This window comes from Lepus europaeus, chromosome 18 (genome assembly GCF_033115175.1).
Source record: "Lepus europaeus isolate LE1 chromosome 18, mLepTim1.pri, whole genome shotgun sequence".
Taxonomy (NCBI): Eukaryota; Metazoa; Chordata; class Mammalia; order Lagomorpha; family Leporidae; genus Lepus; species Lepus europaeus.
The window spans coordinates 20656310-20682906 of record NC_084844.1 but is presented as its reverse complement, the minus strand read 5'-3'; the positions used below and the strand labels follow the sequence as shown (position 1 = coordinate 20682906).

Sequence of the window (26597 nt, the reverse complement as noted above, 5' to 3'; positions counted from 1 at the left end):
GGCCGCGGGTTCGCCTTGCCGAGAGGACCCTGCCTGAGGCCCACTTGTCACCCTGGGGCCCTGAGAGCAGGGTGGCGAATGCCGGGCCTGGTAAGGGGCTTGGGCCCCAGGAACCCACGGAAGGGCGAGGAGCGCCGCGCGGCCTCTGCACTAGGGGGCGCCCACGAGCACGGAGCGCGCCGCCCCGCGCCGGGACCCGGGAAACCGCGCGCACCCACCGCGCGGGGCTGGGGGCTGAGCGGCGGAGGCTCCCGGCAGGCACGGGCGGGACGGGGGGCAGCGAGAGTGGGCTTCAGGCGGCACAATTTACTGCAGCGCCAGAACACTAGGCGGGAGTAAAACAATGTATTCTAATGGGGGGGAAAAAAAAGTAAAACTTGACGCCAAAGTTCGAGGGGAATAAAAGTATCAAAGTTTAAATAAAGTCGGGGTCCGAGCCGGCACTCGCTCGCTTCATCCCGATGCTGGCGCGGCGGCCGCGTTCACGAGTTCATTCGCGCGCTTTCGAAGAGAGCGGCCACAGGTGCACACCAGATAGGGCCCGGGCGCGCGGGGCCGCGGCGAGCGGGTCTCAGTTTCGATTCCCCGCGCCTGCGCGCAGCTCGCCCCGGCCCGCCCCCGGCCCGCCCCCGAGCTATGTAAAGCGGCGGGCTCCGGCCCCCCCCACAGAGAGGCTCGCGTGTCGCTCCGCGCAGGCGGGTGGCCCGGAGCGCGAGTGCCCGCACAGGCGGCGACGGCTGCGCCCCACATCATGGTGAGCGGATGCGCGGGGGCGCGCGGGGGGGCGGCACCGCCGCGGAAAGCGAGGGTATTTTGGGACTCTTGGGAGGAAGTGGCGAGCGTAGGAGCCCCGGGGCTGGCGGCTGAGCGAGCGCGGTCTTGGCCTTGCAGCGCATCCCGCTGGTAGGGGCGGCGGTGAGACCCCGGGCGCGAGCGAGGCCGGGAGGGGGGGCGGATGAGGGCCCCGGCGAGGTAGGGACCCAGGGGCGCAGAATCTGCTGCTGTCCTGGGGCCACCGAGCGGGCGGCCGGACCTGGGTGGGCCAGGGACTGCCGGCGGCGCTGGACTGGTCCTTCCCGGAAAGCCTGCCCAAGTCTGAGCATGCGGGCCCTTGGGTGCTGCCGGCTGGCGGGCGGGCGCAGTAAGCGCCTTGTCACCTGTGGCTTTTAGCGGACAGGAAGACAGATGGCTCGGAGAGGAAGCGGCGGGCAGAGCTGGACCCGACACAGGTGCCCTGCGCTGCCCAGTCCTGGGGCAGGCACAAATACCGCGACTTTGTGGGGGCCTGGGAGCGGGCAGAGGAGGGGGTGGCAGGCGGTGAATGAGGCCCTTTGTCCAGTGCACTCCTGCCCTGCCCCCCGCCAGCCATTCTGTGGGACCATTGTCCCCCCATCGCAGACAAGAGAGTATTATCCGCTGCTGCCATTGTTGGAGGCAGTCTCTGGGTAACCCTCCTCCACCCCCACCCTCCTCTGCATTAGAGCCAGGGCAGAGACAGAGACAGAGCGCGCCGGCTCCAGAGAGGACACACGGCCTCAGTAGGTGTCGGGAATCTGAGCAGGGGCTGGCTCCAGACCCACAGGCCCCAGGGCCTGCCCTGCGAGCACTTCTGCCCCCCGTGCCCCGGAGAGGGGGCGGCAGGGGGGGGTCCTCCAGGCCAGCGGTGCATGGGCAGTCAGGGAGGAAGAGTCTGGCTCAGGGAGGTGCCCACTGGACCCCAGGGATGCTGGCAGACAAGGGGGCAAGGCTGGTGGGGTGGCGCAGGGCCCCAGGGGGCTGACGACTCCTCTTCCCGTCCCCACACAGAACAGAGGCTTCTCCCGAAAGAGCCACACGTTCCTGCCCAAGAGCTTCTTCCGCAAGATGTCGTCGTCCGGGGCCAAGGACAAGCCCGAGCTGCAGTTCCCGTTCCTGCAGGACGAGGAGACGGTGGCCGCGCTGCACGAGTGCAAGACGCTGTTCATCCTGCGTGGCCTGCCCGGCAGCGGCAAGTCCACGCTGGCCCGGCTCATCGTGGACAAGTACCGGGACGGCACCAAGATGGTGTCTGCCGACGCCTACAAGATCACGCCCGGCACGCGGGGGACCTTCCCTGACGAGTACAAGCAGCTGGACGACGACCTGGCCGCCTACTGCCGTCGCGACGTGCGCGTACTCGTGCTGGACGACACCAACCACGAGCGGGAGCGGCTGGAGCAGCTCTTCGAGATGGCTGACCAGTACCAGTACCAGGTGGTGCTGGTGGAGCCCAAGACGGCGTGGCGGCTGGACTGCGCCCAGCTCAAGGAGAAGAGCCAGTGGCAGCTGTCCGCCGACGAGCTGAAGAAGCTGAAGCCCGGCTTGGAGAAGGACTTCCTGCCGCTCTACTTCGGCTGGTTCCTGACCAAGAAGAGTTCCGAGAGTCTCCGCAAGGCAGGCCAGGTCTTCCTGGAGGAGCTGGGCAGCCACAAGGCCTTCAGGAAGGAGCTGCGGCACTGTGCGTGGCTGCGGGCGTGGCGCGGGCGTGGGGTGCTCGATGCGCTCGCAGGGCTGGGCACCAAGTGGGGAGGGCGGATGGATGGGTGCTCCCTGGAGGTGGTGGCCGCAGCAGCAGTGGGGGCTTCTCAGAGGTGGCTCCAGGTGCTTCCCGGTCGCCCCTCCCTCTCGCCCTCCTCTCCCAGTCTGGATCCAGGTCAGGAAACAGGCGATGGGCAGGCGTCCGCAGCGGGAGAGTCTGGTGTCTTCGTAGTCAGCTGCAGCAGCAGAACCACGTTCTGGAACAAAGTCTGTACCCTGTGCAGCCGTACGCTGCAGACAGACTGAAGCGAGGTCTGCTGTGACGCTGCCGGGGACGGTTCCCAGGCCGTGGGCCACCAGCGCACCCCTTGGCATCCCTCAGCTCCGGACAGGGCCAGTCTCACAGACCCAGAGGGGACATGGGGGTTGTGGGCTGGAGCCCGGCTCTCGGTCTGCTGTGGCAAAGGCCTTTGCCCCAGGGAGAGGGCAGGTCTGGGATGAGGAAGGGTCCCAGGGGCCCAGGTCTTCCTGGGGATGTCACCCAGTGATCTGCCTGTGCCTGGAGCAGTTTCTGACATCCTTGAAACAGTATCCATGTTTCTTTGTGTGGGAGGCAGGTAGTTCGCACCTGTAGGAGTCTTCCCAGAATGCTCTTCTGGGCTCTGCAAGCTGCTGGGAGTGAGCCCTGTGCTGGCTCCAGGGGAAAGCAGAGGCAGGGCTCTGGGTCAGAGCTGGCAGGCTTGCCCTGCAGGGCACCTGCCCTCAAAGGCCGCTGTGAGCCTTGGAAACTGGGATGCTCTTCTGCTTGGGGTACAGAGGGAGAAAGGTCACAGGCCTACTCTCAGCATAGAGGTCTTTCTGCCGTCCTTGGCCGACTCAGCAGGTAAAAGCTGGCTGGCTTGTGAGCCTGGCACAGCCCAGGCAGGCCCTCCGCAGGCTCTCCTCCACCAAACCAGCGGTCACTTCCCCACATGGGTCCAAATGAAATGGGGCACCACTGATAGTTACTCAAGGGCCCTGGGAAAATTGTTTCACTGGATCAGCAGAGGATTGATCCTCTGTCCCAAGCCGAACAGCTGGTGAATGGCTGAGATGATATTTCTGGCTCGCTCCACTGAACCACACTGCCTGGCCCTCGTTATCTGCCCCCACCTGCCCATCCCTGACACGTTCGTGACTGCTTTGCCCTTTCCGATGGGGCGCAGGTGCCCATGGCCCATGCTGCCTGCCCCGGCCTCTGATGCCAAAGGGGCTGGGGGAGAGAAGTGAAACTCGCACCCCATAAAGCCGGCAGCGGGAACACTTACCGCAGCAGCTGAGCCACACGCAGTGGATCGCTCCAGGATATAGGCTGGGCTCCCTGGCCTGACCACCCTTTTCTCCCCGCAGTCATCTCTGGGGATGAGCCCAAGGAGAAGATCGAACTGGTCACCTACTTTGGGAAGAGACCCCCAGGTGTGCTGCACTGCACCACCAAGTTCTGTGACTACGGGAAGGCCGCAGGGGCTGACGAGTACGCCCAGCAGGAGGTGAGTAGGGCAGCAGCTCCTCCTCCAGCTCTCCCCTCCCTGGACCCCCGCTGCCTGCCCACGGGGCCTTTTCCTTCTACCGACCCAGGGATGAGGTTGGTGCGGCAGGCTCCCACTGGGGCCTCCAGAGCCTAGGAGCTCCTTCCCCCTGTCCAAGTGTTACTGGCTTAGGGGTCCACATCCCTCCCCACCACAGGGCAGGCGCCCTGTGCCCACAGCCCCTAACGGGGTGATCTGTAAGCTTCATCAGCAGCCTCCCCAGTGAGGCCTTCCCTGAGCCCTGGCACCCCCCGCCCCACATTCCCCACCTAGGTTAAGGCAACCATCTCCCTACTGGATGAACTGTTAGGACGCCTTTCACCCTGGCGTGCCCTGGCCCTAGCTGAATGAATGAACAGGACTGTGTGACCCTTGCCACAGCCATCTGGGACCACTCACTCACTGAGCTGTATTCACTAAACACCTGCTCCATTACTGCTGGGACAGGGGCTGTGAGCAAAACCAGAGATGCTTTTGATGATGAAAGAGATGGAATTCTCAAAGAATCAGATCCTCGTACCACCACAGAATCTGATGTAAACCAAAGGGGACGGTGGATTTCGTCAAGGACACCGCTGATCTCACCCTGCCTTCCAGGGCGCTGCCTGGGTACCAGGGCCATCAGCGGTAACGGCATCTGGCCCTGGCTGTTAGAATGCCTCCTGTCAACTCTGGGGTAGGCTCGGGGGTTGGCCCCAATTCACAGGGCATAGAAGTTAAACACCTTGCTGACAGCCCCAGAGCTAGAAAGCAGAAGTGCTGGGTTCTTTTTTTTTTTTTTTTTTTTTTGGACAGATAGTTAGACAGTGAGAGAGAGACAGGTGGTCCGTTGGTTCACCCCCCAAAGGGCCGCTATGGCTGGAGCTATGCCGATCCAAAGCCAGAAGCCAGGTGCTTCCTCCTGGTCTCCCATGCAGCTGCAGGGCCCAAGCACTTGGGCCATTCTTCACTGTCCTCCTGGGCCTTAGCAGAGCTGGACTGGAAGAGGAGCAGCCAGGACTAGAACTGGCGCCCATATGGGGTGCCGGCGCCGTAGGTGGAGGATTAACCAAGTGAGCCATGGCACTGGCCCCAGTGCTGGGTTCTTGACCCCCAAGTCTGCCTGTCACCAGCTGTCCCATCTGCACACCTGCACTCCCCGCTCTCGGACTGGCCCTCCTCCAGGAGCAATCCACGCGTGCTCGGTGCTGGGCTGGCCCCCTCCAGAGGCCACCGCCTCCAGCTTGGGCCCCCCTTCCCTCTCCCTAGGTGGTGAAAAAATCTTACTGCAAAGCCTTCACGCTGACCATCTCTGCCCTGTTTGTGACACCCAAGACCACTGGGGCCCGGGTGGAGCTGAGCGAGCAGCAGCTGCTGTTGTGGCCGAGTGACGTGGACAAGGCGGCACCCTCCGACAGCCTGCCGCGGGGAAGCCGCGCTCACATCACCCTGGGCTGCGCGGCCGACGTGGAGGCCGTGCAGACGGGCATTGACCTCTTGGAGATTGTGCGGCAGGAGAAGGGGGGCAGCCGCGGCGAGGAGGTGGGTGAGCTCACCCGGGGCAAGCTCTACTCCCTGGGCAGTGGGCGCTGGGTGCTGAGCCTGGCCAAGAAGATGGAGGTCAGGGCCATCTTCACGGGCTACTACGGGAAGGGCAAGCCTGTGCCCACGCACGGCAGCCGCAAGGGGGGCAGCTTGCAGGCCTGCACTGTCCTCTGAGCCTTCTCCCTGCACCTCGCCCTTCACTCTCTACAAGGGAAGGGGAGGAGAGGGAACCATGCCTTCCCCCAACTTTATTTTAAGATTCCTACCCCCCCCCCTTTTTTTTATAGTCAAAGTTAAAAGTTAACTTGCCTGTAACTTTTTGGAAACTTGTACTATAACTGCCCCCTCCCCCCACCCTCGTCCCCTCTAATACTCAAGCTGTCAACTCAAGGAGCGTGGCTAGGCACATTCAGGAACCTGCACCAAAGCTGAGGAGGCTGGGCCGTGCTGGGCCTAGAGCCGCAGCCAGAACCCTGCCCTGCCCACTTCCAGGTACTGGTTGGCCCCGCCCCTAGCCCAGGGCCGGGCTAGTGGGGGAGGCTCCTGGGCCTCATCACCCCACTGCTGGAGGCAGAGGGCAATGGGGCAGGGTGGTGGGCAGGGCAGGCACCCACTGCCAAAGCAGTGGCTCTGGGAGAACCCCTGGACTCTGACCCCACTTCTTAATCACTGTGGCCCCAGTAAGGCTGGGGCTATCTACTAGGGTAGTAAAAGGGGTTTACCTCCCACCTTCAGCCCCAAGTCCCTGTGCCAGCATCACACCCTAACTCAGTAACTGGGGAGAACAGAACAGGAAGCAGCAGCCTGCTTCTGGCCTCTGCCCAGGAAGGCAGTGATGGGCTGGCTGCCCTGTCTAGTACTGTGGCGCTGTTGCATCGTGGGGAGATGGAGGCCAGAGACAGCATGGTGGTGGCAAAGCGGTCTGTCCAGCCCATCTTGCCCCCATGGTGCCTCTGGAGGCCTCTGGGCCTCCTCTACAGGGGGTTGGTGGGCAGAGAGCCAGTGGGGTGGACCCCAAGCTGGTAAGGGTTTCTCAACATTGCCACACGGCCTGTGTTCCTGGGGTGCCCTCCAGCTCCCTCTGCTCAGTAACAGGACCTTGCTAATCGGGCTGTCACTCAACAGAAGTGCTTGGGATTTATGTTACTCTCCTGGCTCTGCCCAGCTCCGGCAACTTGTATGACTGATAATGAAATAAATGATGTTAATCCTGGCTGTGCGTAGTCTCTCGCGCCCTTCTGTGCCCAGCTCAGTCTTCCCAGGGGCGAGGGCTGGGTTGATTAGGACTGGCTTTTGTCTCTCAGCGTGGGGCCATCGGTCCTGTCTCCCCTCTGCTGGCTGGGCACAGCTGTGGCGAGGCTGGGCAGCCGAACAGTGCTGGCTTTCATGAGGCGACAGAACGGAGCGAGGCTGGCCTTAGAAGCGGGGGCTGCCTGGGGCACAAAGCCCGCCGTCCCCATTACCAGGGTGCCAGGCCTGCAGGCGTCCCCACCCGTCCCATCCCGTTAGAGATTTGTCTCAGCAAGACCTGACTCCTGGGAGGGGCTTAATAGCCCATGGGAAGCTTCCCGGGCCTAACTTGGGGATTCTGTCACTACTGCCTAGGCACCAAAGGGAACAACTGGACAGAGGGGCAGGCAGGCAGCTCAGCAAGAGAAACTGTCAGTGCTCTGGTGTGAGGCCTGTCCCTGGCCGCGAGCTAGCAAAGCGCCAGGTGTGTGCCTGGAACGCCTCCAGCTGTTACCTCGACACCCGCCACTGCTGCCCCCCAGCCGGGCCCCAGTGTGCAGGAAGGGAACCAGGGGCAGGAGGCGAGGTGCTTTTCTGAGAATAGTGTTTCCAACCACTGAGCCAACAGCAGCCCCAGACCCAGTGGCAGTCCCATTCTGGAAGGGTCTGGGGGTTGGGAGGCAGGATTTCATCCTTGTCTCCTCCTCCCTGGGGCCCCGTCAGCAGTGAGACCTGAGCTGCTGTGTAGGTCGCCCTGTCGGGTGAGCACACCTCCATTCTCATGTGTGAGATCAGACACAGCTCCCAATGGCTGTGGCTGTGGCTGTGGCTGTGGCTGGCCCCACCAGGTACTGCAGCTGCCAGGGCCTGCCGGCCACTCCTGTCTCCCTGCGTTTGGAAAGGCGGTCAGAACCCACAGGGCACCCACAGCCCTGGGGGGCAGCTTCCTGGCCTTCAGGCCCAGGGCAGGACGGTCCCATGCTGAGGGCTCAGCTCTGGCCACTGACTGCAGCAGGGTAAGAAGCAGCTGCCAGAGCAAAGGGCCAGAGAGGGTCAAAACATTTTATTCCTTGTTTTTTAATAAAGTTAAACAGTAAAACAAAAATTCACAAGCTGCCTCCCTGTCCACCCCCGCCTCCCTCCCCTCCCTGTAGTCTTCGGCGCTGGCTCCCTTTCCTTCACCCACTCACACAGACACGGGATCCAACTGAGAAAACCAAACTGCGCTAAGTACACGGAGACGTGATGAAGAGGAGGGGAACTGTCCACATTCAAGGTTTAACTCAGCGAGTCTGCATCTTCTGGGTTCTGGGTGGCTGCCCTTCATTAGCCAAACTGAAAAAAGAAATTCCCTGGGCCAGATGCTGGAAGGGAAGAGAAGCCTTGTTAGTCGGCTCTGTGCGTTTTCTAGGGAGGACTGTCTTTGCTCTGATAATGGAAAAGTCGCCAAGGGCTGCTTCAAGGGCCAAGAAGGAAATCCCACGGGTATCCGTCACACCACCAGGGCCCCGGGGTGCCAGAGTGGGCAGGCAAGTGCACCTTCCACGTGCAGCTTCTCGACGCCAGTGCCCTTAGACGCCTCCCTGGCCCTGCGGCTCCGGCTGCTAACGATCGCGGCCAGGTGGGGACCTCCCCCGGCCCCAGCAGCACCTGACTGCAGATGTCCCTGCTCACGCCTCACTCTCCCAAAGAGCTGCCCAGGTGGGGAGTCAATGTCGCTCTGTGAGCTGGGAACTCTGAGAACAGAAAACAAACCCACCTTCAAAGCTGAAGCCCCCAGGACCACCGAAGAATGCCTTGAAGATATTGTTGGCGTCAAAATCTGTGCAGCAGGGAAAGTAACATGGAAGGGACGAGAAGGTAAGATCAGAGGTGTCTGAAACACTTTCTCAGACAGTTATCACTTCCCTCCTTCCCCAGCTCAGACGAGAAGCGGGCAAATCCATCCCACCCTGTGCAACACGCACCCTGCCTGATCCTGCTCCTAGAATGTGTCCCCTCTCCTCCCAAGTGCCATGCCAAAGGAAACCCCTCTCTGCCTCAACCTGCTCTGCTGGCCCCTTCGCAACAACTGGGAACGCCGCTGCACGGTGAGAGCCTGGCCAGTGAGCCCACAGTGAGCCAGGACTGACTGTGTGCATGTCTGCTACTCCATCCAGACTGCGCCATGGCTCACTAAACAGCTACTAGGTCCCAGTACTCTGCATACACTGTATCTTTAATCCTACCAACAATCTGTCAGAGAGACACAGGCATAGACATAAAACACAGGCAGGGAATCAAGTAACTGCTCAAGATCTGCAGAACTGGAAATACTAACTCCAGTCTGACTCTGCGAACCCTAACCCCAACCTGACATTTTAAAAAATTTTCATCTGCTTTAAACACACAGTGACAGAGAGCAAGCGAGAGCACACAATTCCATCTTCTGGTTCACCAAATGCCCACAATGGCCAGGGCTGGGCCAAGCTGATGTCAGGAGCCCAGAAGTCCATCCGGGTGTCTCCCATGGGTGGCAGGTGCCCAGGCACTTGAGCCATCACCTGCTGCCTCCCAGGATGCACCAGCAGGAAGCTGCACAGGAAGCAGAGATGCCAGGACTTTATCGTAAGCATTCCTGGTATGGGCTGTAGGTGTCCCAAGCTGTGCCCCGACACCGTGCCAGGTGGACTTCCTCACCAGCTACCACACGGTGTCCAGAAGAACAGTCCTCTTTGCCTATGTATCTGCTTACCCTTTTGGGTGTCCTGGGCTGGTGCATGGCTCCACAAGTTGCCTATGCTAAAGCTACTCATCTCTTCCCTCTTCCCAATCCATGTAATCAGCAGCCAACTCCTGCTGGGTCCACTCTCCCCATGATGCCTTCAATCCTTTCCTACTGGCTGTGTCTGCCATCTCACCCCTCCTCCACCACCTCCCCTCACTGCCATCACAAATACACTTCCAGGGGCTGGTGGTGTGGTGCAGCAGGTTAAGCCACTGCCTACGACACCAGCATCCCATACAGGCACTGGTTTGAGTCCCAGCTGCTCCACTTCTGATCCAGCTTTATAACTAGTGCCTGGGAAAGCAGTCCCTGCCACCTACAAGGGAGACCCGGATAGAGTTAAGGCTCCTGGCTTTGACCAGGCCCAGCTCTGTCATTGCAGCCAGTAGGCCAGAGGATGAAAGATTCTCTCTCTCTCTCTCTCTCTCTCTCTCTCCTTTCCTCCCTCTCTATAGCTCTGCCTTTCAAATAAATAAATAAATCTCTAAAAAACAAAACAATCTGGTCTAGCAGGTCCCTACTTAAGTTCTTTAATAGCTTCTCACTGCAGATAGCCCTTCTCACCTGCTAGGGAGACATACTTTTTATCTGTAAACCCAGGTTCATTCAAACCCAAACACAGCAGTGCCCCACCCTGACCCAGAGAGCACCCTCCCGCAGTATCATCACTCTTTACTTGTTAGTGGGAGAGAAAGGGCTGGCATCAGAGACCGTGATGTGCACGCACGCCGCACACAGTCCAGGCCTTTTGTTTTCTCTGAGGGAGCCCAGAGCAGCTGTCCTTACTGTGTGCTAACCTGAGTCTTTTTGGGAAATTTAAATCTGAGGGGTTACAGAATGCATGGGAGGCCCAGCTAACAGGACAAAGCCCACATTCCTGAACACACCAGTTGAAGGCGGTTGGAGATCCGACCTGGTGGCTTGCTGGCCTGGCCTCTCATACCCTGCCCCTCTGGCTTCCTAGACTGAGCCCCCCTGCAGACCCCTGAAGGTGTCATGCTGGTGTTCACCCAGTGCACCTGCCTCAGTTGATGACGTTGGTTAGACTCCATGTCTCTTACCCTGTCGAGACCTTGGGTCAAATTTGATCCTGGGAATTGCAGTTTGCAAGTCCTAATCTGAGCTCCTGGAGGTCTGGGCATGAATCATCTCCAGCGCTTCCCACACTACAGGCCTTCAGCAGGGGAGCCGGCCCAGGTCACAGGGCCCTGGCCAATGACACACAGCCCCTCCCCATGGAGTGTCTTTAGACAAAGCTCCAGCACCCCACAGCCACCGTTCACCCCAGGCTGTCCCAAGCAGCTCACCAGCCATGTTCATGCCTTCCTCGTCCAGGTCCTGTCCGCTGTCATAGCGCGTCTTTTTCTTGGGATCAGAGAGGATGGTGAAGGCCTCTCCGACTTCCTTGAACTTTTTCTCCTCCTCCTTCTGCACCTCAGCACTGGCTCCACTGTGCCGATCTACGGGGAGAGCAAGGCGAGAGCTCGAATGAAATCAAGAGTCTCAAGAAAACAAAGTTGATAGCGGTCACTTCCTGTTTGATTTTGGAAGTTGGAGCTTCCTAAAATTTGGCGGGTACAGAACCCACTAACGCCTTATTTCCAGCTCAAACACCTCTCCAAGGCTTCCACCCTGGGCCTGGCCGCAGGCTCTTGTCACCGAGGCCGCCACTCGACCCCCACCCCCCCAGCTCTACCTGGATGGTGCATCAAAGCCCGCTTCCGGTAGGCTTTCTTGATCTCATCCTCAGAGGCGTTCTTGTCCACTCCCAGAATCTTGTAGTAATCTTTCCTCTTACTCCTCTTCAGTTCCAGTTGTGCATTTTTAAGGAGCTGTTTGTGTTCTAGAGGAAGATACTTGGCATCAATAGACAAGTCTGACTGTAGTTGCTCTCGCTGTGTCGCAGCCCAGCACTGCAGCAGTTACCAGCCTGGCTCGCCACACCAGGTTCCTCACATTAGCCTCATGGCACAGAAAAGGAAGTGAAAGCAACAAGGAGGATTTGGGTTAAGAAAACAGGTGCTTGGCCGGCGCGGCTCACTAGGCTAATCCTCCGCCTGCAGCGCCAGCACACCAGGTTCTAGTCCTGGTCGGGGCGCCGGATTCTGTCCCGGTCGCTCCTCTTCCTGTCCAGCTCTCTGCTGTGGCCCGGGAGTGCAGTGGAGGATGGCCCAAGTCCTTGGGCCCTGTACCCACATGGGAGACCAGGAGAAGCACCTGGCTCCTGCCTTCAGATCAGCAGCAGCCATTAGGGGGTGAATCAACGGAAAAAGGAAAACTTTTCTCTCTGTCTTTCTCTCTCTCACTGTCCACTTTGCTTGTCAAACAAAAACAAAAAAAAAAACAGGTGCTTTGTGCCCTGATGCAAGATTTCTGTTCACTTCCTCTTGGCCAATGATCAAGGGTAAGCTCCAGGTACATCCCGATTCCTGAACCAAATAAACCAAAGTTCAATTTTAACGCCTTCAGATAAGACCACACTGTTCCCCGAGAACCGAGGCTTCTGGTCTCCCTCACCTTTTGTTTTCTCCGTCTGGTACACCTTTTCGTAGTCCCGCACTGCTTCTTCATACTGTTCTGTGTCCGTGTAACTGAGGAGGAAATACAAGGCGTCACAGCGCTCAGACATACACAGCAGTGGTCTCTGGGCTCACCGGAAGGAAAGAGGCATGGCTCAAGCAAGGGACACACACTTTAGGGGGAGACTTCATGGAGCAGGGGTTCTTAATCCAGCAGTGAGAAAACCAGCTGTGAGCTCCTCAAGGAAGAGACAGGTTGCAAGGCATCTGTACCTAACCAGCAAAGTGACGCCCTGCTCTGAGTGGAAAGAAAGCAAGTTCCTTCCAACACAGCCCCTCAAGAGACACCTGCACGGCCTTGGGACCCAGGCAATGTGAAGGCACCTACTCGAGGACTCGGATCGAGACAAGAATGAGATTATCCAGTGAGAGAAACCGATATGGAAGAGCTTTGAAACCTACAGTGCCAAAACCACGCGGGGCTAGCTAGCTCCAAACCAGGGTGGAAGTAGGATCAGCGAGCTACTGGACGGGTCAAGTTCGAGGCTACCGGCAAATGCTTCCTTTGAGATCAATGTGAGAGGTGTAGGTGAATGAGAGAGAAGAGACACGAAGCACAGGGGTGCTTCTATTTAGAAGGAGGTCGCTGACCAAGGCAGTGCGGCACCCAGCTCGACAGGCTGCCAGCCCATTGAAGTGCCTCTTCCATGGAAGCAGTGGCATTTTTTTGCGTCCCGGTAAGGTCACTGGCACTGAGTCTGGCCTACCAATTAAACAGGTCCCATCAGCCGGGAGTGGGAGGTGATGGCCCCGCTGATCACACAGCTCCACACAAGATCACAGTGGAGGCCAGGGCAGGGACGATGCTACCAGCTGGCTGGCGAAAGAGAAGCCCAACATTGCAGCCACCTAGTTTTCTGGCCGACATCTTGATTTAGGAGTTAAAAAAAATAAATAAATAAAATAAACAGTGCTCTGCAGACACAGGACACAAAAGCAACTACTCAGAGCTCAGAGAGCCGCTTACAGAGTGAAGCGTAACAACACCTGAAGTGAAAGCCAAAGAAGGGGCCGACGCTGTGGCGCAGCAGGTTAATGCCCTGGCCTGCAGTGCCAGCATCCCATATGGGTGCCGATTCCAGTCCTGGCTGCTCCTCTTCCCATCCAGCTGGGAAAGCAGTAGAAGATGGCCCAAGTCCTTGGGCCCCTGCACCCCCATGGGAGACCTGGAAGAATCTTCTGGCTCCTGGTTTCAGACCAGCGCAGCTCCGGCCATTGCGCTCAGTTGGGGAATGAACCATCTGAAGGAAGACCTTTCTCTCTCTCTCTCTCTCTCTCTCTCTCTGCGTAACTCTGACTTGTAAATAAATAAATAAATCTTAAAAAAAAAAAAAAAAAAGGAAAGAAAGCCAAAGAAAACTGGTAATAGCCCTGGGTGTAGAATGATCTGACAAATGAGTAACCACGATGAACTCTCTAGGCCCATCCATCAGGGACTGAACAAGCAGTGTGCTACAGTGACTCGCACTTGTATTTCAATCTTGAATTCAAAGACATCCGACATCTTACTTTTCAAAAGTTGAAGAGAAACAAAGGAAGAACTCTAGCTCGTGACAGAAGATGCTGCAATCACACAGCATCTCCCCAACTTGAGAGGTAAGCTGAGGCAAACAGGGATGGTGCTCAGGCCTCTGGTCTGAGCTGAGCTCCAATGTGTCTTAGCGTCTCAGCAGCCTGAGGAGACTGTGCTGAGGAGCACATACCTTTCCCCTGTGGCAGTCTCAAAGGCAGAGCCACTCCAAGGACAGTCATTTCCGGAACAGAGAAAGAGCAATCTGATCAAAGCAACCCCCAGTTTTTGTTTACCGTACACTCACATCAAGAAGAAAATAATCCTCCATCCCATCATCCTGCCAACAAGAATCTTCTATTCCCTCTCCATTCTCTGCTCTACTTTCGCAGCGATTCCACTCCGTGATGGAGCAGGCACCAGGCACCCAGCTATCTCCTCCCCACGAGCTGGAGGTATTCTCCTTCTCCACTGTTCCAGACAAGATCACAGTGAATGCCTGCAGATACACAGCACTGTGCACCTGTCACAGGCAGTCATTAATCGGGTCAAGGTGTGCTCTTATCTTCCAAAGTTTTGTTTCTTGAGAGGCATGCAAAGATGGATGAGTGGCAGAATCTAGAATCCCACACTTAGCCATCTACTTAGAAATTCACTTTTTAAAAAATATGGTCCATAAAAATGGTGAGAATTTGGGGAAAGCTACATGGGAGGTGGTCTGTGAGAGGAGCCGCTCCCCTGACAGGGATGGAAGGCTTCCACTACTAGCTCATCAGGCACCCATTACAGCACCCTGGGTCAGGTGTTGGAGGAGCGGAACACAACCAGCATGCCTTCCTTCTGGAACTTTAAAGACAGGAAGCTCTGCCTGGGAAATGACCTGAAACAAGCAGCGCTGGGTTTCCGACCCAGGTCTCTGACCTTCACTCCTGTTCCTGTCTGCAAGTCCGCCGCATCCTAGAGTGAGATGAGCAAGCGCCCCCGACACCGGGGCCTTCCAAGTGGGCACACCGGCTCCCAACCACCCTGCCAGACAGGGTGTCCTCTCAAACCTGCACAACCCAGCCAGCATGTTTCATAAAGGAGCTCCTTCTGCTGCCAAGAGGCTGAGCTAGATTAGATCCCATCCAATGCTAAGACTGTCTTCCCTCTCCCAGAACAAACAGGGTAAGTCCAACCCTCAACTGTCTCCAAGAGACGTCACTCCTTTCTCTGCCAGCACCATACATTCATTCAACGAAGCACGTATGGAGTGAGCACCCATGTGCCAAGCACTGTGCCAAGGTAGAGCAAAAGTGTACAACACAACACAAAATCTCCAAAGGCAATGGATTTAAACTTTAACAAAAGGAATTTGGGTCAGGCATCAGAGGAAACTTACTGACCGTGAGGGGCGTTAGACACAGGCATGGGAGACTGAGGGAGCTGTGCAATCTCCTCCGCTGGAGGTCTATAAAGATAGTCTAGGGCTGGAACAATCCCACCTAGAGGCAGGGGGAAGGACCAAATGACCTCACAACATCCCTGGGGCTGCTTCGTCATCCACAACGCAATTCCCCTGGTAGGCCAGCAGCACCCTCTTCCCGCCACGCGCCGGAGGCACTCACCACTGCGCTCTTCTCAAGTAGGCTTTTATATAAGTGTCATCGAGCTTCACTGCATTTGTGCAGTCTTCTATTGCATCATCTAGTTTCCGAAGCTTCAGGAGAAAGAGAGCAGTCACACTTCACGTCTGTGGTGATGCAGGGAGCCCAGAAGCTGGGAGCACGGCTTCAAAACTCTCAAGCGCGGCCGTCCCGCTGGCCCCCTTAACTGTCTACCAGGCTCCTGCTCTCTAGGAAAGCCAGCAGCTCCGGAGGCTTAAGGACACCAAGTTGCAAACTGGGTGCTTTTCTATGTCATGCAAGCCAGACACCGCTATCTGCAAGGATAAAACACCTCCCCGTTCCATGCTAGTACCTAACCCCAACATGGACGTGCTAAGGGTGGTTTCCTGCCCTCCATCCTTGCAGAGGTCAACTGGAGGATGATTTTCCATGACCAGAATTCTGAGAAAGCAGGAGCCTGCTGTTCCTTATGATGGGTAGCACCTCAGAGGCCATCATTCAACTGTGCCTGGTGAGCATCAGCTAAGGCGGATAAAAAACTTGGCCTGCTTCGTACTCTATAGTTTCCTACAAACCACTCCTAAAACAGAAACGATCTCTTGTGTAGGCAAAAAGCAGCAGTTTTATTTGCTTAAAATGATCGCAAAGCCCCCAGCCATTCTCTTCCTGAGGGAAAGGGCCTTGAAGAAAAACAGGGAGGAACACTCTTCCAAACTCAAGTACCCCAAGGGCTCCTAGATGCCGCAGAAAAGGTAACAGCTTTCCTCTCGGGAGGCAGTTCCTAACACGCTGGGATAGGACTTTTCCTCTTTCATCTGGATTAACCTCATTGGGCAGATTCCCTACGACCTCCTTGATGACCCTTAAAAGTATCTCCATGGGCCCCAAGTGCTTACCTTGGAATTAACTGTACCCCGATTACAGTAGAGTTTAGCATTGGTTTTTATATTGTTGGGGTCTATCCCCAGGGCTTCTGTGTACAGTTCATACGCTAGCTTGTAATTTCCTTCCTTAAATGCTTTATTCCCATCTTCTTTCTTGGCTTTGAGAGCTTTGGCATTCTACAGAGAAAAGCACATCCAGAAAGTCTCAGACACTGCGCTGAGAGGCCAGTCTATTTCCATTTTTTTAGCATCACACAGCAGCTTCCCACCCTGCCCCAGTATGTTGTCCACTGGTGCTTCCTGGACTGGGCAGGGAAAGCAGACTTACAAGGTGACGATGGGCCTGCCATGTTACCTGGGGTTTACCTCTACTCCCCAGGGCAGGCATGACTATCTTTTTTGCACTAAGGAGGAAAAAAGAAAAAACGAACCAGTGCTCACTCAGATAGTGAAAGGATCTGATGGAATATGATTACATTTACTAAGTGGAAAGGATCAAGCACCCTTGCAAAAGAGAGGAGCTAACACATTCTTTATGTTTCTAAACTCTTCCACCGTGACCACCTCAGAGGGCCAAAAGGAAGCTTTCATTCCCACCCAGATCTGGTGTCTAGAACTTACTCTGCAAGCAATGCAGGCCTTCTCGTGGTCAGGAGCCATCCTGAGAGCCTGTACAAAAAACTGAACCGCCTTCTCAATGCAATCTTCATAATAAAGGCAAAGACCACGAACATAAAGAGCATCCGCATTGGTGGAATCTATTCGTAAAATGTCACTGCAACAGCCAGAAAGGGGCACATTCAGCTGTGGCCTGGAAATGTCCACACCATGACTGCTACCATGGGTGGCCACTTTTCCCCTTGACCGTATGTTTAATATTCAAAGTATTTAAATAAAGGTTGACACAAACCCAGGAATTCTTCCCAAACCTTCCCCAAATAAACCACCCATGTTTATCTTTAGTACACATCTTTTGTGTCACAACAGGAGCTGCAAATCAAGCCTATCTGGTTAAATCCTGTCACTGGTTTTGGAAAATAAAGCTTTATTGAAACACAGCCACATTTTCATTAACCTATTATCTATGGCTCCTTTTACATGACAATGGCAGAGTTGAGTAGCTGCAAGAGAGTCCCTATAGCCTGCAAAGGCTGACCCTTGACAAAGTCTGCCAACACCTGGAATAGAAGGAAAAGGACTAAAGTTAAACCAAAAAACCCAAATAATATCCCCCAAACTCATAACCTGTTCCTTCCTACACAACACAAGTACCTGCTGTATTTCTATACCCCCATACGCTCTGGGTTTTCAAATCTGGTCTAATCTTTGGCCTTAAGTCCCAGGAAGGCCTGACAGCTCCTGGTGGCCTACCCGTAGGACCACATGGCCCAGCAGTACCTGCCACTTTAATGCTGAACTGGTCTGAGTGCATACCTGGCCACAGACTGTGCCTCTGGGTAACGACCCAGCATTGCTAAACATTCTGCTTTGAGGATTTTGAAGCGATGGCAAGCAGGAGCAAATTCTAGGGCACGGTCCATGCAGAAAACAACCTGGGGAAGGAAGACAGTAAATATGACTCTTCATTTTACACTCCAGAAATGTCATTACTTTAGCTTGACACAGCCAACAGAGTTAAAATTCAAAGAAATTCCCAGGTTCGCTGTTGAGTAGGAAAGTAGCTGCAACTACTACTCATATGTGTAGTAGCAGGTTAATCCTCCGCCTGTGGGGCCAGTATCCCATCTGGGTGCTGGTTCGTGTCCCAGCTGCTATTCTTCCAATCCTGCTCTCTGCTTGTGGCCTGGGAAAGCAGTGAAAGATGGCCCAAGTGCTTGGGACACAGTACACATGTGGGAGACTGGAAGAAGCTCCTGGCTCCTGGCTCCTGATTGGCCCAGCTCCGGCTGTTGCGGCCATTTAGGGAGTGAACCAGCAGATGGAAGACTTTTCTCTCTGTCTCTGTCTCTCTCTCTGTAACTCCACTCTCAAATAAATAAATCATAAAAAAAGAGAAAGTAATATCTAAGCAAAAAAAAAATACTTAATTCATTAGATTAAATCACTAAAACGAGGAAAGTACGTTAAGCCATTGCTTGCAATACCAGCATCCATATGCAATGCTGGTTTAAGCCCCAACTGTTCTACTTCTGATACAGGTCACCACTAATGCGCCTGGTAAAGCAGCAGAAAATGGCCCAAGTTCCATGCTCCTGGCTTTGGCTTGGTCCAGCCCTAGCCATTGCAGCCATTTGGGGAATGAAACAGAAGACAGACGATCGCTGTCACTCTGCCTTTCAAATTAATCAATCCTTTTTTTTTTTATTTTTGACAGGCAGAGTGGACATTGAGAGAGAGACAGAGAGAAAGGTCTTCCTTTTGCCGTTGGTTCACCCTCCAATGGCCGCTGCGGCCGGCGCACCGCGCTGATCCGAAGCCAGGAGCCAGGTGCTTCTCCTGGTCTCCCATGGGGTGCAGGGCCCAAGCACTTGGGCCATCCTCCACTGCCCTCCCGGGCCACAGCAGAGAGCTGGCCTGGAAGAGGGGCAACTGGGACAAGAACCCGGTGTGCCAGCGCCATAGACGGAGGATTAGCCTATTGAGCCGCGGCACCGGCCTCAAATTCATCAATCTTAAAAAATAATAATAAAATGAAAGCTGAAAGCAGTTATTCCAAATGATAACATTTACTTAACACTTTATATGTTAATCATTTAATCCTCACGACTGTTTTATGAAATTCGTAACATTAGCTTTACTGAGACAAAGAGAACGAAGGTTCACGGTTGCCAAAGCTAGTTAGCAACACAAACAGGAATCAATTTTAGTCACCATGCTAAGCTGCCTCCATGGCGTCACAGCCATACTGAGTGCTCAAAACTCTCACTCTGCTCACAAATACTGCTACCTGCTACTCTGCTTAACTCATCATGACAGACAGTCTGTTAAGCAAGACAAGGACCAGCAACACTGGCTGGCACAGAACCACCGCTCCCTGGTACTGCGACTGCCAAGTTTCTTCCTTCTCCCGCCAAGGCCAGGCCCTCACCAAGCACCACGGTGGCTTCCTTTCCACTGATTTTCTTAATACGGAAATTGACCAATGAAATAGTTCATTTAAATGGATATAAATGAGCTGCATCAGGTTACAATTCTCAGCACGCTATTTTACAAAGCATAAGCCACACATGCACTACACAGAGTGGATCAGTTCACTCCTTCAGTCTCGTGAACGGTCTCCAGACATTCCCCTTTTCTCTTTCCACATTTTTGGCTTGGCTGCTCTTGCTGAATCATATTCTCCTCAAGACAATTCACTCAGGGCTGGTACTGTGGCACTGGCATCCCTACCAGAGTGCTGGTTCAAGTCCAGAGAATAGCAAGTGTGTGGGTGCCTGCCACCCTTGTGGGAGATCCAGAAGGAGTTCCAGGTTCCTGGTTTCAGCCTGAACCAGCCCTGGCTGCTGTAGCCATTTGGGGAATGAACCAGCAGATGGAAATTTCTTCTCTCTCTCTGTTCCTCTATCACTTTGCCTTTCAAATGAATAAATAAATTTTAAAAAAAAAAAGAAGGATGATTAACTCAAACGAGAAGTCTGGAGTTTAGGGACAGCCATTCCCTCTAAGAATCTGGCCATGGAAAAGAAAGAAATGTGATCTACACACTTAGGATTAGATACCAACAGGAGGCCCGTTCGGAATGTAGATATTTAACATAATGGAGCACTAAGAAGCTCTAAGTGGCAACAGCCTCTCTGTGTACTGACCAGACTTTCACAATCCAATCAGGGAAAACACAAGGGCAATGGTGTAGATTGTACTATCTTTCATGCAAAAAGAAATGTTATAACCTGAATTTTATATATATAAACCAAAACCGCAGAAGGAACATAAAGACTTAGGAATACCCGTTAGGGGCCGGCGTTGTGGCATAGCATTTAAAGCCAATGCCTGGGGCCGGCGGCGCGGCTCAGTACGCTAATCCTCCACCTGTGGCGCCGGCACCCTGGGTTCTAGTCCCGGTCGGAGTGCCGGATTCTGTCCCGGTTGCTCCTCTTCCAGGCCAGCTCTCTGCTATGGCCCGGGAAGGTAGTGGAGGATAGCCCAGGTCCTTGGGCCCTGCACCCACATGGGAGACCAGGAGGAAGTACCTGGCTCCTGGCTTCGGATCAGCGCAATGTACAGGCCGTAGTGGCCATTTGGGGAGTGAACCAACGGAAGGAAGACCTTTTTCTCTCTCTCTCACTAACTCTGCCTGTAAAAAGAAAAAAAAAAAAGCCAATGCCTGTAATGCCAGCACCTGATAGGATTCCCAGCTGCTCCACTTCAGATCCAGCTCTCCGCTAATGTGTCTAGGAAAGCAGCAGAAGATGGTCCAAGTGCGTGGGTCCCTGTATCTATGTGGGAGGCAGGAAGATGCTTCTGGCTCCTGGCTTTGGCCTGGCCCAGCCCTGGACACTGTGGCCATCTGGGGAGTGAACCAGCGGATAGAAGACCTCTCTGTATAACTGCCTTCTTTTTTTAATTTTATGTATTTGAGAGGTAGAGTTACAGAGAGAGGCAGAAACAGAGAGAAAGGTTTTCCATCTACTGGTTCACTCCCCAGATGGCCAAAAAGGCCAGAGCTGAGCAGATCTGAAGCCAGGAGCCAGGAGCTTCTTCCAGGTCCCACGTGAGTGCAGGGGCCCAGGCACTTGGGTCACCTTCCACTGTTTTCCCAGGCCATAGCAGAGAGCGAGTGGGATTAGAAGTGGAGCAGCCTGGACACAAACTGGTACCCATATGGGATTCCAGTGCCACAGGTGGAGGTTTAGCCTACTATGCCACAGCTCCAGCCCCAACTAACTCTGCCTTTCAAATAAATAAATAAAAAGGAAGGAAGGAAGGAAGGCAGGCAGGCAGGCCGCTACCCTAAGAATTCATAACTGGATAGATGAAGGTAAGGTTAAGTTGAATGGGACACAAACTGGTACCCATATGGGATTCCAGTGCCACAGGTGGAGGTTTAGCCTACTACGCCACAGCTCCAGCCACAACTAACTCTGCCTTTCAAGTAAATAAATAAATAAATAAATAAAAAGGAAGGAAGGCAGGCAGGCAGGCCGCTACCCTAAGAATTCATAACTGGATAGATGAAGGTAAGGTTAAGTTGAATGGGACACCATCATTGTACCAAAAACTGGAATTAAAAAATATGGGCAAGCAGGTAAGCACCAATGAGAATACCTCCTCAAGAGTCAAAGCCGCAGCAAGGGCAACAGTGAACCTCGGTATTACGCAGAGTGTGGTGCCAAATCTGGTCCCTCAGATGGAAGGAGAGGGCAGAAGTCATGCAATCTCAGTGGCCACACCCTGCTGCCTTCACAGGGCGACATTCTGTGCAGCGATGGATCTGCCCATCCTGGGGAGCGCTCAGTGCTTCCCTGCCACCCCCACCTCCCATGTCCCCACTGGGGACAGCTGCAGGCAAAGAAGATCTTTGTTTCTTCTAAGTTCATCTGTTTCCCCTGCCAGGATCATAATTCTTCATTTGTGACATCACCATGAGCTACAGTGGGGGGGCTGGGATGTCACAAACAGAGGATTCTGTCACAAACTCAGAATTCTGGCTGCAGAGTGGGCAAGAGAAAAGAAACCCAAAAGACCGCCTTTGGAGACAAAGCTTTTGCCTATGTAAGCCCCAGAAAACGTGACAGTAGGCAGAACTGCTTTCCAAACACACACACACACACACACACACAAACCAAACAAAACAAACTTATGAATCACACTACAATGACACTGTGATTATTAAACTCAATGGTCAGAGGAGGGATGCTCATAAGTTAATGCTAGGACTCTGCATCAGCCGTGCTCAGATGTATTATTACCAGGTCAAACTCAGTGTGAGTTCAGAGTGATTCTTACCTTACCCTTTTACCAAACATTCATGGAGTACCTGCTACAGAAATTCCCACACAGGGAGGGACGACTCCCTTCTTCAGACGCTATTCACAAACTTCTTTTATGTAACCCTGAAAATCTCTTCCTCATCAGTGTTTTTTTTTAACCTTTTGGGGCCAGCTCTACTCTCTTTTATTATTATTTTATTTTTGACAGGCAGAGTGGACAGTGAGAGAGAGACAGAGAGAAAGGTCTTCCTTTTGCCGTTGGTTCACCCTCCAATGGCCGCCGCAGTAGCACGCTGCGGCCGGCGCACCGTGCTGATCCGATGGCAGGAGCCAGGTGCTTCTCCTGGTCTCCCATGGGGTGCAGGGCCCAAGCACTTGGGCCATCCTCCACTGCACTCCCTGGCCACAGCAGAGAGCTGGCCTGGAAGAGGGGTAACCGGGACAGGATCGGTGCCCCGACCGGGACTAGAACCCGGTGTGCCGGCGCCACAAGGCGGAGGATTAGCCTAGTGAGCCGCGGCGCCGGCCTCTCTTTTGAAAAGCTAAGTGCCATCTAAGGACACGAGTTGGGAACTAGATAGATCAGTCCTAACAACTACAAGTTCTAGAAACGTACCTAGAACCCTTATACCTCTCCTGTGTTTCAGATCTGTCAACTCTTCTGACACATAAACTTTCAAAGCACTATCACACAGTCTAACTTCTAAGCACAACTTAACATCAAAAAGGTGATGACAGGTTGCATACACTATTTTATTTATAGCTTTGAGTTCACATAACGCAGGAGTTAAAGTTAGCTCTTGTCATTCAAATAAAAATGGACTGTCCAAACCCAATATTTAATTCCATTTGGTTTTTCCTTTATTAACCAGTGCACTTCTAGGTCACATCAACAAAAACAAATTCAAGTAACAAACTCATTTTGCTTTTTACCATAAAGCCGAATGTAATTAAGAAAATATGTACCTCAGGAAAAAAAAATTAAGGAAAGAACAAAAAAACTTAGAAGCCAAATTTAAGTGATGATTTACTATTCTCGATCTTCTGTAGCATTGCATTCCTCTTAGTTACCAGCACGTGCAGTGCACAGCCACACACACACTCACGCACTCACACACACAGAACTCTGAGAAAGGGCAGGTGAGGTGTTCCTTTTGGTTGTACTTTACCTTCCGAAAGTCCCGCTTCTCAAAGTCCATTTCTGCTATTTTCTCATATTCCATGACTGCATTAGCATTTTTGAACTGCACCAGAAAATCAGATATGAGAAAGTTTTATGATGCTGTAGATTCCAACAATCACAAAAATCAACAAAGCTTTGATGAATCAGTCCTTTCAAGTAAATCAGAACTACGGATCTTCACAGGTGACCTGGTGAGGAGGCAGTGAGGATTCCTCAGAAAGCTGAGGTCCAGATTTCACCCCAGGAACACGACAGCCATGCCTTAATACACATACAATAAAGGCAAAACAGCGTCAGGGACTAAGGAAGTTTTGATACTTTTACTAAAATGTATCCAGGTTAAAACACATAAGTATGGAGATGGAACTAAACAATGTTTTAGTTGTTACCAATCTAATCAGAATTTAAGTTTACTCAAAATGTTTTAACTTCATCTAATCAGTTCCTTGAAGCACCCTATTCCCCAAGCCATCTCAGAAACTTCAATTTTCAGGTTTTTAAAACAATGTATATTGAAACCCATCTTACGTACAAGGAGGCTGGGGCTCAGAGAGACAAGAACTGCCCAAAACACCACAGCTGTGGCTGACGCCAAGGGCAGGATGGGTCTTGCTTCTGACCTTACATCACTATCCTGCTTGCGCTGCTACTTGTGACATTAACAGGGTCACATCCATACCTCCTGCTGTGCTTGAGTGTTTTTGTGATCCAATTCTAGGGCTCTCTGGAAACTGCGACATGCTGCCATGGCATTCCCTAGGGAGAGGTGACACTTGCCCTCTCGCAAATGTCCCTGGAAGAAACACAAAGAGGGAAGAAAAGGAGCATGACTGGCCAGGCAGACAGAAATCAACAGCAGCAACAAAGATCCACACAACACCAACCTGGGATGCAAACAGCCAGAGCTGTGACTCCCAGTCTGAGAGCTGTGCCCTCCAGGGACACTGAACAATGTTAGGAGATAGTTTGGCTGTCTCATCTGGGGAGGGAATACACTACTGTCACTTAGTGGTTTAGGGCCAAAGATGCTGGTAACACTGTATGATGTACAGGAGAGCCCTACGAGAAAGAAGTACTGGAGGGTGGGCGTTTGCTCTGGTGGTGAAAAAGCCCAAAGGCCATATTAGAGTATTGTGGGTTCAAGTCCCAGCCTACTCGGATTCCAGCTTCCTGTGGCAGGCATTTTGGTGCAGCAGCTAAGATATCGTTTGAAGGGCCAGCGCTGTGGTTAAGCCGCTGCCTGCAGCGCCAGGATCCCATATGGGTGCTGGTTCATATTCTGGTTGCTCCTCTTCCAGTCCAGCTCCCCATTAATGGCCTGGGAAAACAGCAGGAGAAGGCCCAAGTGCTTGGGCCCCTGCACTTGTATGGGAGACCTGGAGAAAGCCCCTGACTCCTGGCTACAGACTGGCTCAGCTCTGTCCATTGAGGCCATTTGGGGAGTGAAGCAGCAGATAGAAGATCTTTCTCTCTGTCTCTCCCTCTCTCTGTCTGTAACTCTACCTCTCAAATAAATAAAATCTTAAAAAAGATACCATTTGGGATATTCACATTCCTTATCAAAGCGCCTGGGTTCAAGTCTTGGCTCTGCTTCCAATTCTACCTTCCTGCTAATAAACACCCTGGGAAGCAGGTGATGGCTCAAGTACTTGGGTTTCTGCCACCCACATGGAAGACCAAGACTGAGTTCTTGGTTCTTGACTTCAGCCTGGCTGGGTCATGGCTATTGTAAGCATTTGGGGAGTGAACCAATAGGTGGAGGATTAATCGGCTGGTATCTGTTTCAAATAATTAAAAATTAAACAGACAAAAAACACACACTCTAGGAGGCGGCAATCTCTCACATTTACTGGCATCTGGGAGTGAATCAACAAATGGGAGCTCTCACTCGGTGTCTGTCTCTGCCTCTCAAACAAATAGCTTTAAAAAAAGAATGATGTGGCCTGAAATGTCAACAGTGCTATGAGTAAGAAACCTGGGCTAGACAAACTCAAATATATCAGGTTAGCTTTCCTCAAGGAGCCCCAGCACATACCCGGACGAAACTGTCATCCAACCTCACTGACTGCTGCGCATCTCCAAGAGCTTCCCGGAACCTCCCCAGCATCATCAGTGTGGCTGCTCGATTACCATAATAGCTAGCATTTTTAGGACACATATCTGTAGAAAAGGCAAAAGAATATCAATCAAAATTGAGCACAGATCTGCTTCGAAAACTTAGGGGTGTCTCCCCCAGAACTAGTCAAAGGAACTGGAGAGGATGCGGACATCCTTCCAAGGCCCACAGCCAAAATTCCACTATGCAGAAGCCAACGGCGCAACCAATTTTAAAAGATAACAAGTTACAGCTTCCAAGTACACGGATTCTCTTTTAGGGGGCAAGAGCAGCCTATTTACCTTTTCAATTAACTGCATGTTATGTAATGAGACATTAAAATGATTCTGCATTTGTTAGCTATTTTGGACAGTATCTTCTCACCTATGGCTTTTGTATAGTAGTTGTAAGCTTCATTGTAATCCTTCTTGGCATAGTATGCATTTCCTTGTTCCTTGAAAGACTCTGCTTCTCTGAAAGAGAAAGAGAAATCAGGTTATTACACTCAGGGGAAAACCTCTGCCACCTCACGGGAGCCCCCAGCCATGGAGCTGGGAGCTGGCGACAACAGACACCTGAAGAATTGTCACATTTGTTCAACAGGCTGAGATCACAAGGAAGTGCTAACAAGAATCCAAGTTCTGCTGCTGCTATTTCTTGTCATGCAGATACACGCAGACCAAGCCAAGAGAACCTCTTCCATGGTGCCTGCCTGGCCTCTGCATTCATGTTTGCAGTTGTTCTCCCTCAGGACAGGCACATTTACACACTCCCTAAATCCAGAGACCAGCCCAACTGTTTAATCTATTTCCTTCTGTGTCACAACTGCTGCTTCTATTGCCAACTTACAGAAGCATCAGTTATAGGTAATTCCTTTTAGGGGCAACTGATTTCTTGATGTGAAATGATCACATCCTTAAGTTTTAATGACCCAGTTTCCTGAAAGTGATTCATGCATTTGTCACGGGAAGAACAAGCACAGGAAGAGCAGGTGGCAGGGTTAAAAGCGCCGTCCATGAGTGTTTAGGGTGGTAGACAGAGTTGGGTGATAGCAGAGACTAAGAACTCGGATGACAGGGGTGTAGGAAGTACAGGCTGCCAGTTGCCATGCCACAGAAGTAGTCACTGCCTCTCACATCTATGTGGGTAGCCACTGCCTCTTTACCAGGCATCTGGGGAGTGAACCACCAAATGGGAGCTAGCTGTCTACCTTTCTCTTTGATTGCTTCTCAAATCAATTTACAAATAGTATCTGGCCTAACT

At 53.2% G+C, this 26597-nt stretch overlaps 2 protein-coding genes across 3 annotated transcripts in view; one reads left to right on the top strand and one right to left on the bottom strand.

Moving 5' to 3' along the window:
• Window positions 1-667: 667 nt before the first annotated feature.
• CNP (2',3'-cyclic nucleotide 3' phosphodiesterase) lies at window positions 668-6797 on the top strand. Its single transcript, XM_062216702.1, has 4 exons — window positions 668-754; window positions 1807-2476; window positions 3886-4025; window positions 5313-6797. The coding sequence occupies exons 1-4, from the start codon at window positions 752-754 to the stop codon at window positions 5760-5762; spliced, it is 1263 nt and encodes a 420-aa protein (XP_062072686.1). The 5' UTR covers window positions 668-751; the 3' UTR covers window positions 5763-6797.
• Window positions 6798-7867: 1070 nt separating this feature from the next.
• DNAJC7 (DnaJ heat shock protein family (Hsp40) member C7) overlaps window positions 7868-26597 on the bottom strand; it is a 35014-nt gene continuing 16284 nt past the window's right edge. For both annotated transcript variants that reach the window (XM_062215411.1, XM_062215410.1), the window contains exons 2-14: window positions 25719-25807; window positions 25275-25399; window positions 23919-24032; window positions 23226-23300; window positions 17600-17718; window positions 16787-16940; window positions 16178-16342; window positions 15282-15373; window positions 12103-12176; window positions 11282-11428; window positions 10893-11045; window positions 8578-8640; window positions 7868-8182 (exon numbers count right to left, since the gene is read on the bottom strand). In XM_062215411.1, the coding sequence (XP_062071395.1) occupies window positions 8145-8182; window positions 8578-8640; window positions 10893-11045; window positions 11282-11428; window positions 12103-12176; window positions 15282-15373; window positions 16178-16342; window positions 16787-16940; window positions 17600-17718; window positions 23226-23300; window positions 23919-24032; window positions 25275-25397 (1317 nt within the window). In that variant the 5' untranslated portion in view covers window positions 25398-25399; window positions 25719-25807 and the 3' untranslated portion in view covers window positions 7868-8144. The remainder of the gene's footprint in view (window positions 8183-8577; window positions 8641-10892; window positions 11046-11281; window positions 11429-12102; window positions 12177-15281; window positions 15374-16177; window positions 16343-16786; window positions 16941-17599; window positions 17719-23225; window positions 23301-23918; window positions 24033-25274; window positions 25400-25718; window positions 25808-26597) is intronic.